Source organism: Dreissena polymorpha, chromosome 14, assembly GCF_020536995.1.
Source record: "Dreissena polymorpha isolate Duluth1 chromosome 14, UMN_Dpol_1.0, whole genome shotgun sequence".
Classification (NCBI taxonomy): Eukaryota; Metazoa; Mollusca; class Bivalvia; order Myida; family Dreissenidae; genus Dreissena; species Dreissena polymorpha.
In genome coordinates, this window is record NC_068368.1 from 27,530,099 (window position 1) to 27,543,845 (window position 13,747).

The window sequence follows — 13,747 nt, forward strand, 5'->3', positions numbered from 1 at the left end:
TAAATGTATCAGGCAGGCATTCTTAGTATACACTCGTCATTTACATTAATTGATCAGATAACTTCTACTTCAAAATGGTAATGTCAACGAAATAAGTGGTCTTTTCAATAATTTAAAGAATTGAAGAGTTAGAGGTTTTACTATTTTAAATATATAAGTTCAAATCCAGACTTGGCAATTTGTTTTTTTTTAAAGTTTGGTGATTTAATACACTGTGTGTCATAACATGATAAATGACTTGACTAGATAAACACAGATACCACACGTTACATAAACACCATAACCTTTTTAGAAAAATAAAAGCAACGTAACAGAAATAAATTTGTATTCAATATTTAAGCAGTAGTTCAGGAATGTGTACCATAAATGTAATATAATTCGCCTCTTATAATAAAGTCATATCGACATGAATAAAGAATGCATCATTGAAATATGTTATGAATTTACTTATTTGGTATACTTTTTATATCATTTTGTATGGCTTCGTTTTTTAACACATTTTACATTAGTGACTAGCTTTCATACCAAAACACACTCATTTTGTACATTAAACAAATTATAATTTTTTTTTAAGATGGCGATCGAGAAAAAAGAACCATAATTCTGAAAATGTGTCAAAATTAACGTGTTCACGTCCAAATATTCATAGAAATGGCCTTCACCCATTCGGCTATGCGTCCGACCGTCAGTAAGACTCTGTTGTGTTCGCTCCATAAAACCATAACTATTTGAAAAAAATTCATGAAATGTACCATAGTTTTTAAGTTCATTTGACGTATATCAGTCAAGCCGACCCTATATAAAGGTCAATTTCACACTTAAATAAAAAATATGCGAGATTCTTTGTCGTGTCCGGTCCCTAACTCGTTTGCCTTTTGAAGTATTTTCATGTTATTTGGCCCAAGTTTTTTTTTCATTGAACCCATATGCGGAAGTATGTAAAACTTAATATATCTCAAGGTCAATGTCTCACAAAAAGGTTGAATGTTTCATTATTAACGTTGATGTCTGTACATTTTCTTATGAGCCATTACGTTGATTGTCATGACACGATGTCCCATTCTTTTAGAATAAATCAGTACGCAGACGTATTGAACTTTCTTTCAGACTGTTTTTGGTCTCGTCTTTCAGTGTCTATTAATATAATGGTTGGCCATTGATATACGATAACATAAATCAAACCATGTTTGTCTGTTTCGTTTTTCGAACGAAAATTGTGTAAGAACTTAGATGTATTTTTCTCCGCAAGTAGACTCCAATTTCCAAATTACAAACATTCATTCTATGACATTCAATACATAAGACAATATGTTATTTGTATCCAAAACGTATGCTCCATCGTTGAATGACGCACACTTTGCATTAATCCATCCTTATTGTACGGCTTTCTTCGTTAATTCGATTGTTATTTGTTATTTTCGCTCGGCAACCTATTTTTGTGTATATTGTCGGAATGACCGCCATATTGAAATCACATTTGCAAGAAAGAGCGTTGGTACGACAAAGCACGTGTATAAAGAAACGATCGCTATTTTTACAACGCGTAAAACATTCAGAGCCATAAACAAACATTGATTAACAGACGAATTCTGTCTCATTTTTTTGCCGGACAATCGGTCCTGTAAAAAAGACAGACAGGCTGAACCTTACAAAACTTAACAGGACATGTCCGTCGGTCCGGCCATGTTTGTCGGAGACTGTACATACTGGATATACTGCCTAACTCACAGAAATGTATTGTGCATTTATACTTATATACTATTACTAAACAATATGATTGCTGAATACCCAAATAGTCATTTATTTTATACCCCTGTCCTCAGTAAGCAGTAGACTGAGGTATACTGGAATCACTGTGGATGTCTGTCCATCTGTGTGTCCGTATCATGTATGGGTGTCAATAAACTTAAATTCGTACACCCTACAATTAACAAGTCATCCAAACTTGCATGTTCCTTATGATATGAAGTTGTGCATGTGTGACTTGTATTGTCAGGTGTTAAAGTTACATTAGTCATGCCTAATGATTTGAAGTTGTGCATGTGTGACTTGTATTGTCCGGTGTTCAAGTTACATTAGTCATACCTTATGATATGAAGTTGTGCATGTGTGACTTGTATTGTCAGGTGTGTAAGTAACATTAGTCATGTGTGACTTGTATTGTCTGGCGTTAAAGTTACATTAGTCATGTGTGACTTGTATTGTCAGGTGTTAATGTTACATTAGTCTAAGTCATGTGTGACTTGTTTTGTCAGGTGTTAAAGTTACATTATTCATGTGTGACTTGTATTGTCAGGTGTTAAAGTTACATTAGTCATGTGTGACTTGTATTGTCAGGTGTTAAAGTTACATTGTCATGTGTGACTTGTATTGTCAGGTGTTAAAGTTACATTAGTCATGTGTGACTTGTATTGTCCGGCGTTAAAGTTACATAAGTCATGTGTGACTTGTATTGTCAGGTGTTAAAGTTACATTAGTCATCTGTGACTTGTATTGTCAGGTGTTTAAGTTACATTAGTCATGTGTGACTTGTATTGTCCGGGGTTAAAGTTACATTAGTCATGTGTGACTTGTATTGTCCGGCGTTAAAGTTACATTAGTCATGTGTGACTTGTATTGTCCAGCGTTAAAGTTACATTAGTCATGTGTGACTTGTTTTGTCTGGCGTTAAAGTTACATTAGTCATGTGTGACTTGTATTGTCTGGCGTTAAAGTTACATTAGTCATGTGTGATTTGTATTGTCCGGCGTTAAAGTTACATTAGTCATGTGTGACTTGTATTGTCCGGCGTTAAAGTTACATTAGTCATGTGTGACTTGTATTGTCCAGCGTTAAAGTTACATTAGTCATGTGTGACTTGTATTGTCTGGCGTTAAAGTTACATTAGTCATGTGTGACTTGTATTGTCCGGCGTTAAAGTTACATTAGTCATGTGTGATTTGTATTGTCCGGCGTTAAAGTTACATTAGTTATGTGTGACTTGTATTGTCCAGCGTTAAAGTTACATTAGTCATGTGTGACTTGTATTGTCCGGGGTTAAAATTACATTAGTCATGCCCAATGTTGTGTTATTTTTTTAACACAATGATAATGAATATATAAACAGTATCAGCAAAGCATTACATCTTTAAAACCACACATGTGATATATATTAACACATGGTGTAGTGGACGTCTACATGTACATCATTTCAATAAATCATGACCTTGCAGGGGGCAAAAACTGGCCACACACAGAGGTTCAGATATTTCATATACTTAATATTTATTGCAAAATTACTTTCAAAAATAATATTCTATGATTTAATGAACCACAAGTTTAATTATTGGTATGTGACAATTTATTGTGCTCCTCTAAAAAGTTTCATCAGATCATGTAGGTTGGGTCCAAATTGGCCATTCCGAAGGGTGAAATTTGTTGATTGTTATTTTAGGTATTTCGACTTGCATCATTGACTATGAGCGTTTTCATCAATACTGTGACAAGCTCAAGTTACAAACCACATGCAAATACTTTTAATGGATCTGGGAGTCTTGATTGGTATATTCTGGTTAATAAAGCAAGACTTATATATACAGGATTCATCATATATTTTTTGTACTGAATGTAAACTAATAGTCGTAAAAGTAATTTTACAGACTGTTCAAATATTTATGTGATTTCAAATTAAAAGAAGGTCAGATCGACTAAGTGTCTTCAGAAGAAATATTGGACAATAAACAAACTGATTAAACGTAAAAGTCACATCAAATAACATAAATAAGCTCTCCTCATGCAATTGAAGCCTGTAGGTTATCATTTAAAAGGACACTCGTAATTTGGGATTACAATATACTGTAAAAATATGATTATCTGCTGCGGTAAATTACCGTTTTTTCTTTTTTTCTTTCTTTCAGTCTCTCCGGCATCAGTTTTTGGAGTTGTTTCCCCTATATGCTTTCAGATATTAAACTGATGTTTGGTGTGTGAGTCTATCTGAATTACTTACAGATCAAGTTCGAGTTTCGTTCCGGTCTATTGACTTTTGGTGAAGTTACAGGCCTTGGACTTATACATTCTCACTAGAATAACAGTTTCCTTTACCTTTTTTCAGAAACGTTTTCATATATTTACCAGATTTTTTTAGTGTGAGTCTATCTGCATGACTTGCAGATCAATTTTGTGTGTTGTTCCGGTCTATTGATTTTTAAGGTATTTACGGGCCTTGTTTTTAAAGCGGGTATATACGATTTTGTCAAATATTTATTAATTAATATAAAATGTGTAAAAAAATTATTATACCTATATTTCAATATAAACTAAAATTAAAAATTTAGAAGAATATGTGTCGAAAAATGCTAAATAAGCCAGATATTTAATTCTGAAATCGAAAAAGGCTGTTCAGCCGAATTTGCCAGCATGTATATCATGCATGTACGATGTGAATCTAAATTTAGTTTAACGGTTCATTTGAAATTCCTGCAGCGATATCGATTCATACGACACACGAACACTCACTAAAAAGACGAATGCATCGGTTATTGTAGGAAAATAATTACGAATTATCTTCGTCACAATCGGCTCGGGGCGCTCATTTGTATTTGCTGTATTTTACGAACTTCGTCTTAAATGTATCATTTTTCTTGCATATTGTATGTTATTATAACATATTTGTATCAATTTTTTTACAATTCAGCACATATAAAAATCGTATATACCCGCTTTAACAATTTTCTATTAAATAACACTTTTGGGATATAGCTGCGGGGCGGCTTCAACGTTCAGTAAGGGACATTTTGTTTCACAAACACAGCTCCCATTTGTTGTAGTTATTGTATATAACAGCACTTTAGAGAAATGTTAGTATGCTATTTTTGAAACAATATTTCTTGTTCATTTCATTGAGGTAAACTATGTTTGATATAAGGTTCAACTGAAAGATTTTTAATTTATTTTATATAACATTCCTCGTTCAAATTCATATGTTTGTTTAAAATTTTAAGTACAAAGTGTTTGCATTGATTAGGTATTTACTCTCTTTAACACGACCATTTTATGTAAACATCTTTCCACCATCTTAATGGCTTTAAAAGAATTTTGCAATAAACTTATGCAAATATGGTATATTTATTTAAATGATTTCTGTTGAAGTGTAAATTTGCATTTCTTATTTGATCATTTAAAAATAGCAAACTTGTTAATAATGACAGCCTATCCACACATTAAGGAATGATTTCCAGACATGCTGACCAAGTACCGCAAACATTGTGGTTTGAAAATTAAATAATCTGAATAGTTATAGTGGAAATAGTAAACCTTAAATAGTTCTCTGGTCCAATTATGATGTTTGAAAATTATTATGTACTCAAACTTCAATAGCTCCGAATTCATCATGATATTTTTTATCAGATATAGCTGCTCTGTAAAGCTCTTTGTGTAATTGTAGTGTCTGGCAATTTGAAATAGTTGTACCCTCAATTGAATTGCTTTCATATCATGCCAGCCAACTCACTGAAGGCCTTGGACTTTTGTAATGGTTGAAATATGAGAGCCATAATATTATATCTGAAAATTTTAATATAAGATCCACTGGTGATCAGCAATTAAAGGGACCTTTGCACACATTTTGGCATGGTTAGGCTCCTGAAGGAGGACATATATTACCAGTAGTAGCACTGTCCAGATGTCTGGTTGTGTGTTAGAATTATGTCTGAAATTCATATCAGCTCTGTAACTTTAACATTCCTAGGAGGATTTTAATTTCCCATGACCAGACACAAAAAAACTTCCATGCTCTGGGTTAAAGTTCAAGGACACAGTTCAAGGTAAAAGGTATTACAATTCAAGTTTCTGATTTGTAACGTTAACATGCCTGGAAGTATTTAACATATTACTTAGCCCAAGAAATCCTTCCAGGTATGTTAAGTCTTCGGATTATTATTTTTCTCCGATTTATCGCTCATAAATCCCACGCTCCTTGGTGAAAAGTTTCCGTTCAAGGCCAAAGGTCGGGAGTATACAGTTCTGGTTTTAATTTTTAAAGATTGACTTTTATACTCTTTATTGTACTCTTGTATTACACTTTGATGCGGATCCCCCCCTCCTCACTTCTAGGCAATAAATAACATTTAGGATGTCATCGTGCTACGTCATCAATCAGGCAAACAACCCTGATTCATGAAAAAAGAATAACTAAGCATTTGTTTCAATTGCAAATGAAGGTCACCAGAGCTAAATGTATATTAAACAAGATGTGTTTGTGAAACACAATGTCCCCCTATATGCTGTTTGACCTTGAAGGATGACCTTGACCTTGTGAAGGATGACCTTCACCTTTCACCACTCAAAATGTACAGCTCCATGAAATACACATGCATGCCAAATATCAAGTTGCTATCTTCAGTAATTCAAAAGTATTCATAAAATAAGCGATTTGGGCCACATATATTTGACCTCTGACCTTGAAGGATGACATTGACCTTGACCTTTCACCACTCAAAATGTGCAGCTCTATGAGATGCACATGTATGCCAAATATCAAGTTGCTTTCTTCAATATTGCAAAAGTATTTATGAAATAAGCGATTTGGGCCACATATATTTGACCTCTGACCTTGAAGGATGACCTTGACCTCTCACCACTCAAAATGTGCAGCTCCATGAGATACACATGCATGTCAAATATCAAGTTGCTATCTTCAATATTGCAAAAGTATTCATAAAATGAGCGATTTTGGCCACATATATTTGACCTCTGACCTTGAAGGATGACCTTGACCTTTACCACTCAAAATGTGCAGCTTCATGAGATACACATGCATGCCAAATATGAAGTTGCTATCTTTAATATAGCAAAAGTTATTGCAAAATGTTAAAGTTGGCGCAAACAGACCAACAGACAGACAGGGCAAAAACAATGTGTCCCCCACTACTATAGTGGGGGGCATACAAATAATTATATTAAAAATAGTATTCTTTGAAGCGGATAGGGTCAATGTTTAATATTTGGTGTGTAACATCATATAGAAGTCCTCTGCTTAGGTGGTTCAAATTTGAAATGGCCCTCAGAGGTTAAAACTGGCTTTGCCCCCAGAAATGACATGATTTAGATTTACTTACATACAATGTAGTATGTAACTGTACAGATCTTCTCCGAAACCACAAGGTTAAATAACCATTGCAAAAATGTCAAGAGCAGTTCAAAAAAGTGCTTGCACCGTTCAAAAACAGTGTTCATGAACTGTACTTGAACTGCTCTAAAAGAGTTTATAAACTGTTCAAGTAGATTTTAAGACATGTTATGTTGGACAAATCTTAAGAACAAGTGTTCTTTAAAAGTCCTTAAAAACAGTTCTTGAACAGTTCAAGAACAATCATGAACATTAATTCTTGAACAGTCTAAGAACTCTTATTCTTGAACAGTTCATGAACTATTCAAGAACAGTTTTAAGAACTTCTCCAGAACAGCTGTTCTTAAAATTTGTCCAATTTATCATTTTTTAAAATGTACTTGAACAGTTCTTAAAACTTTTAAGAACAGTTCTTGTGCAATTATAGAACAGTTCTCGACTGGTTCAAGAACTCATATTCTTGAAAAATTCATAACCTTTCTTAAATGTACTTGAACAGTTCTTAGAAACTTTAAGAACAATTCAAGTACAGTTCATGAAAACGCTTTTTAACAGATCTTGACAATAAATGTTGAAACGGAAACTCTTTAAGAATTTCTTATACTTATAGTAATTTGTTCACTCTGATGTCCACTGCCTACAGCTATGTTACACAACAATGAGTTGGGTTTGCCAAAATATAAGCATAATTTAATGTTACACATAAAACTGATGGATTAATTCCGACCAAAATAAAATTCATGAAATCAGTATGAATGAAGTCGGTGTAGAGTGATAAATTAGAGTGTATGGTTTGTTATAGTTTTTAAAAAGTCATACAATTTGACAACTATTGTTGAATATATGGTAGATGACATTTATTCTATAGACACATATTAATATGCATAATCTGTCATGGGTTAATATTTTCAACATGGGACTGCTTAATTTATCAGTGGTTTCCCTTAATAATTAACTTTTTGGCATTGAACACTTGTGTGGAAAGGCTCTTACTTTAAGGGATGTGTCCAGTGGGCCATTATAAAATCATTAAAATGACACTTCATCGGCATGTTGGCGAACAGTTAATGAGTATGAAATGATTGGTTATGCTTCTGATTCTCTTGATGACAACAACATTCATAAAGCAGAGGAAAGAGTGATTCAATGTAGCAAAAATTGGGAAAAATAAGTGAACACAGTGCCAAAGAAGTTGTAATAAAACCAATGACTGATCAGTTTAGCCGGTAATGTATTAAAGACTTTCATTTCCAAATATAACATCAAAGCGCTGAAGGCACTAAAGATGTTCGCTATTGCATAATTTAACGCGCATTTCATTTTTCAAAATCAATCGCAAGTTTGAATTAAACACACGCCATTCAACTTTATAAAGTGTGTGTCATAGCGCACGGGTCGAGTTTTGTGTGCACTTTTTATCATCCTTATTATTTCATAGAAATAACTAAGACAAAATAAAAACAACATGCTTTTTGGAAGTTCTGAAAGCATAGAAAGTATGATGAAAATGGTAATGAGAACTTAATATAAAGAAAATTTGCATTCACCATCATATTAAAGGAATATTTTTTCTAATATCAAATGACTATCTCACCAAGAATATAAATTCATAATGAAAGTTCCGTGTACAAAACTTTTGATTTTTGACACCATATACAAATTCAAAATATACAATAATCTTCGTATCTTGTATATGCAGGAATAAAAGTATATAAACATTGCTGTTTATGCTTTACTTGTTACCCGAGCAGTTCACACGGTGTCAACAACGCTGACATAAACATAGGTATAGAGCACTAATGCGCTTTTAGGCGAAGCTGTTTTACTCAGTTTTCTTTGTCACATAATGATAGGAAATAAGGTGAAATATTTGGTTTTCTTTATGTAAGAAATATTGAAAATTTTATCAAAAGGGCCAGTAAACATGACAGTCACAATGTGCACATATGTACACATAAGCTTATCGATGAGGGAGAGATTAAAGAATAGTATAGTTGACACCACAAGGTCGGGTATGTTTGTATTGGTCAAGCAAAAGTGTTTATATAGTAAAATCTTTCATCAAATGGTTTGATTAAGCTTGCAAATATTTTGGTGGTTTGTTTATCCCGTTCCCAGGGCTTCATTGATTCAGTATCTTTAGTAATTGCCAACAAGCAATAAGCACGCATGTAGGGGGAAATAATCAGTTAGCATTTAGATCTTGAGGTGAACAGATGACAGATGAAAAAGAAACAATCATGTAGCAATCACAACGTATTTGTATAATTGAAAATATAAGTTACAATAACGCGTTACAATCCATCCCGCAGAATTTCACTTTCGCCCCCAAGATGAGAAAACAATCATTAGCGAAATAGTATAGTGTCACGATAAGAGAACATCGTTTAATTATCATACCACAATGGTTGCCGTACTTGGTCAGCACGTCTGGAAATCATTCCTTAATGTGTGGATAGGCTGCCATTATTAACAAGTTTGATATTTTGAATTCAATTTTGTATCAAAAAGCATTGTTCTTAAATGTGGCATTTTCAATTCGCAATGAGATTTGTAATGACCCTCGTCATGCGAAAATGGGTCATATTCCATATGCGCCCATCATATAAATAGCCCACTCAGCTATCTCTCCTTCTGGTAAGGCGAAACATAACATATTGAGTGATTTTAAAGCGAACAGCATTGCCTATGGCCTGACTGCGCAAAAGCACATGTTGGGTTTAACAAACGCTTGTCGAAACGCATGAGACCTATTTTCGCATGACGGCGCTATTGACGTGTGATTTAAATGTGTCGAAAGAAAACTGCGTTTAAATCAAATATAAACATACGATATATTTCGATAGTGAAGAGAGATACTCATAACAAGGCATATGAGGACACATATGAAGTGCTCTCCCGTAGTATATTTTTATCTACTCACACTAATGTGTGGTTTGACAATGCTAGCACACATTTCATGCGGTGAATATGCAGCTTACAAGTGAAAAACACAACACAATAGTTTAACTTTTGTTTAATTGTATTTATTTATTTAGAAAAGTAAATTGCTAACTTTATTTCAAAGTCAGCGTATACGCCGACTACATTTTTAAACGATATTTATTGTTATAAATATATTTAATATAATATATTTACTTGTTTTCGGTTTTAGCGATTATAAAGCATTTTCGAGGTTGCCTATAGTATGCCTGTAGTAATTGATGAACTCATATCCAACTGTCTATGTATTGAGAACTGTGAATATAAACAACCTAAACCTTCTATTAAACTTCTACTATTGCGTTGCTAGCACCCGTAAATACAAAAGATCGCCGCTATCTGTTGAGAACCAAAGAACGTTTTCCAGAAATACCCGCTGTAGTAGCATGAACGAGGTAACGAAACAGGTCATTCGTATTATTATTATAAATTGTTTGTTATATTCGGGTTTAGCGATTATGACACATTTTTATGCTTTTGTCAATCGTATCGCTGAAGTAATTGTTGAACTTATGTTCAACGTTTTATTAATTGAGAATATAAATAAGCGTCAACTTTTTCCCGAATCTATTAATAGCCTCAATTAACGACCTGTACTACGTCATTGAGTTGTATGTGAGGGCGTAACCTATTGCGTTGTTATCGCCTGTTATCCTTTGTTTACCGACAGGCGCATCTATTAATAGCCTCATATCATAAATGCCAAAACGTCCGCGAAAAAAAACAAGTGACGAATTAGGACGCTAAACGCAAATACCATGCGACTACGACTTGTATTATGTAAGAACGCTCCGCAATTCCTTTGAAGCCGGGGCCTTGTGATTGCTTTTACGTAAAGAATTGACCTCTAACTGAAGTAAGCTAAGGAAACGCAGCACCTTATTGACCCATTCCTTCTATGTGCGAAGGCAGATTGAATTTTACTAATGTATGGTTTGCCTATTATAACACACATTATAATGCGGTAAATATGCGACTAACAAGTAAAAAACACTATAATTAAACTTTTGATTTGAATGAAGTTATTTAGAAACCAAAATTCCAAACCTTATTTCAAAACAGCAAGACTACATAAATTTTTTTAGAGAATATTCTTGTTATATTTAAATGTTTTTAAAGGGGCCTTTTCACAGATTTTGGCATATTTTGAAGTTTGTCATTAAATGCTTTATATTGATAAATGTTAACATTTGATCTTAAAAGATCCAGTAAAAAATAAAGAATAAAATTAAAAAAGCAAAAAAAAAGTAGCCGGTAATAGGGCTCGAACCAGTGACCCCCGGAGTCCTGGAGTTAGTCTGAAGTAAAAACGCAATAGCGCTCTCGGCTATTCCGCCGAATAAACATTATTATAGTATTTTATACCTTATATAAGCAATCTTCGTAGTTTCGTAAATTAAACGACAACAACAAATCTCTCCAAATTATTCAATCGTTTCGCGTTGCAACGCTTTATAATTTTTAGGGTTTCAAATCGTCACTTGATACATATCATGGCTATATTGGACTATGGTAAATGTTCAGTAATACTGTTTCCTCACAAATATCATGACTAAAACGAAAATTTGCGAATCTGAAACAACTTTTTTCAATTTTGTCAATTTACCAAACCGTGAAAAGATCCCTTTAATATTCAGTTTCAGCGATAATGAAACATTTTTTAATGTTGTCTATAGTAACCCTGTAATAATTGTTGAACTCGTGGTCAACGTATTATTTATTGAGACCTGTGAATATAAACAAGCGTAACCTTTTACTAGTGCGTTATTCTCACCCGGACTTCCATTTGTTTATCGCCAGCCTCAGAGAAATGAATGAGATGAGCGAAAATACTACGTCACGCAGACGCAGCAGAAAGTGGACTATTTTAATCATTCATAAACAATCTCCTCCGCGACACGTACAATACGATCATTGTTTTTTATTCTTTTCTATAAAATACCATTCAAAACTATTGCATTTAACACAATATTAATATAATGTTTCCATTTGTGAATAAACATAATTGGAGAACTCAAACCTCTGGCATAAATTATACAACTCTTTCTTGCACGGATACGCGTAGTAAGCGGTTAGTGTTGTCCCTGATGAGCTTGTTCGTACTACACACGCTAATCTGACACTTTATTTGCATACATTAAACCCCTTTTTCACAGAGCATGACTCAAATGTTATGTGCCTTTGTTCCTCAGTCCACTCGAAGTTCCAATGTTATGTGCCTTTGTTCCACAGTCCACTCGAAGTATTCGATAACGCAGTCATCAAGGTCCATTACCAGCAAGGGGAGCTCATCCCGTCACGACACAAACGCTACATATCCAACCCGCTGAGGACCGTTCTAAACCGTGTCGACTACAACGCGTCCTTCACAAGGAACATACCATTCAACAACATGGGGGACGACGAGGTAATTTTATGATTTATTACATGTCATCGTCATTGAAAACAACAACATTAATTGCCTCTTTCATTGAAAAGGGGGAATTTACAAGGCTGTCGGTAAATTGTTTCTCCTAAAGTAAAATTTGGACAAAGTCTCCATTCTCTATAGAGCATTGCCGGTATTTCGTATGTTTGATATATGATCAAAAATTGTCACGTTTACTTGTTTCTATCTCAGCTTGCATTAAACTTCTAACAAAAATTTGACAATCCTATTTATGCTCATACTAATGTTTTAAACTTTGACCTCAAACTGAAACCTTGACATATGGTTCTTGGGTTTTTTCGCGACACACTCAAATCTTCCTATTTAAAAATTCCATCCATGCTTGGCAAAGTTATGCTGAGTAGGAATTGTTACGGTTTAATTACGTATGTTTGGCATTTCACAGTGAAGTGTGGCCATGATCTTAGAAATAGAGATCTGGTTCTTGTTGGAATTTTGGTTAATGAAATAAAATGTCCGTCAATTGTGTTGTCATGGTTTTTACATCAACCAGGCTCTAACTAAGTGAGCCTCGTTCTGGAAAAACGACGTTTAATGCATTTGCGTTAAGTGTCTTCCCAGATTAGCCTGTGCAGTCTGAACTTTACGCACATGAATTAAAATTAAACTCCGTTTTTCAAGAGCAAGGCTGAAGTGTAAGGGTTGATTTCTGATATTTGGATTACCGTGACTTTTTGACTTTGACGGTCAAGCGAGGAGCTTTGATTTTTTGCGGGCAACACTTTCTGCTTTAAGTGGTTTTCGCTAAGAAGAGACTTCGTTGAAACGAACAAAACAATACAAGCGAAATGTGTCTTAGACAATTGAGGCCCGAACCTTACGCGTAAGACTCGTTTTTTTTTATTTTCTTACTGCTAATTATTTTTAAAAAATTGAAACTACCGCCCGCCTGCTTGGGCTCTCCCACTTACTGTCGTGTCGATATATATTGTTTTAAACTTTTGCATTAAAAAACAATCTACATGCAGGCGCATAAAACGGTGAACCTGTATAAACGCACCGGAAAAAATGAACCGGATGCTGACACAGACAGCAACGCCACCTATGATGGAAAGGACTTCCTGTTCCGGTGCCATAATTGCCATGGTTATAGCCAGATTTCATATTACATGTAAGGGCGTTAGTTCATTCACACTGATGGGTTGACTCTTAAAAGCTACCTTATGTCTGCCGATTTCAATGTTCTTTAAAATGAAATGCACTGATAA

At 34.2% G+C, this 13,747-nt stretch overlaps 1 protein-coding gene across 2 annotated transcripts in view; it reads left to right on the plus strand.

Moving 5' to 3' along the window:
* Window positions 1-13,747, plus strand: part of LOC127858077 (uncharacterized) — a 61,263-nt gene that overhangs the window by 32,697 nt on the left and 14,819 nt on the right. The window contains exons 3-4 of one of the 2 annotated variants that reach the window (XM_052394963.1): window positions 12,323-12,497; window positions 13,508-13,650. In XM_052394963.1, the coding sequence (XP_052250923.1) occupies window positions 12,323-12,497; window positions 13,508-13,650 (318 nt within the window). Of the gene's footprint in view, window positions 1-12,322; window positions 12,498-13,507; window positions 13,651-13,747 lie in introns of those variants that run through there. The other variant, XM_052394964.1, reaches the window with a different exon arrangement.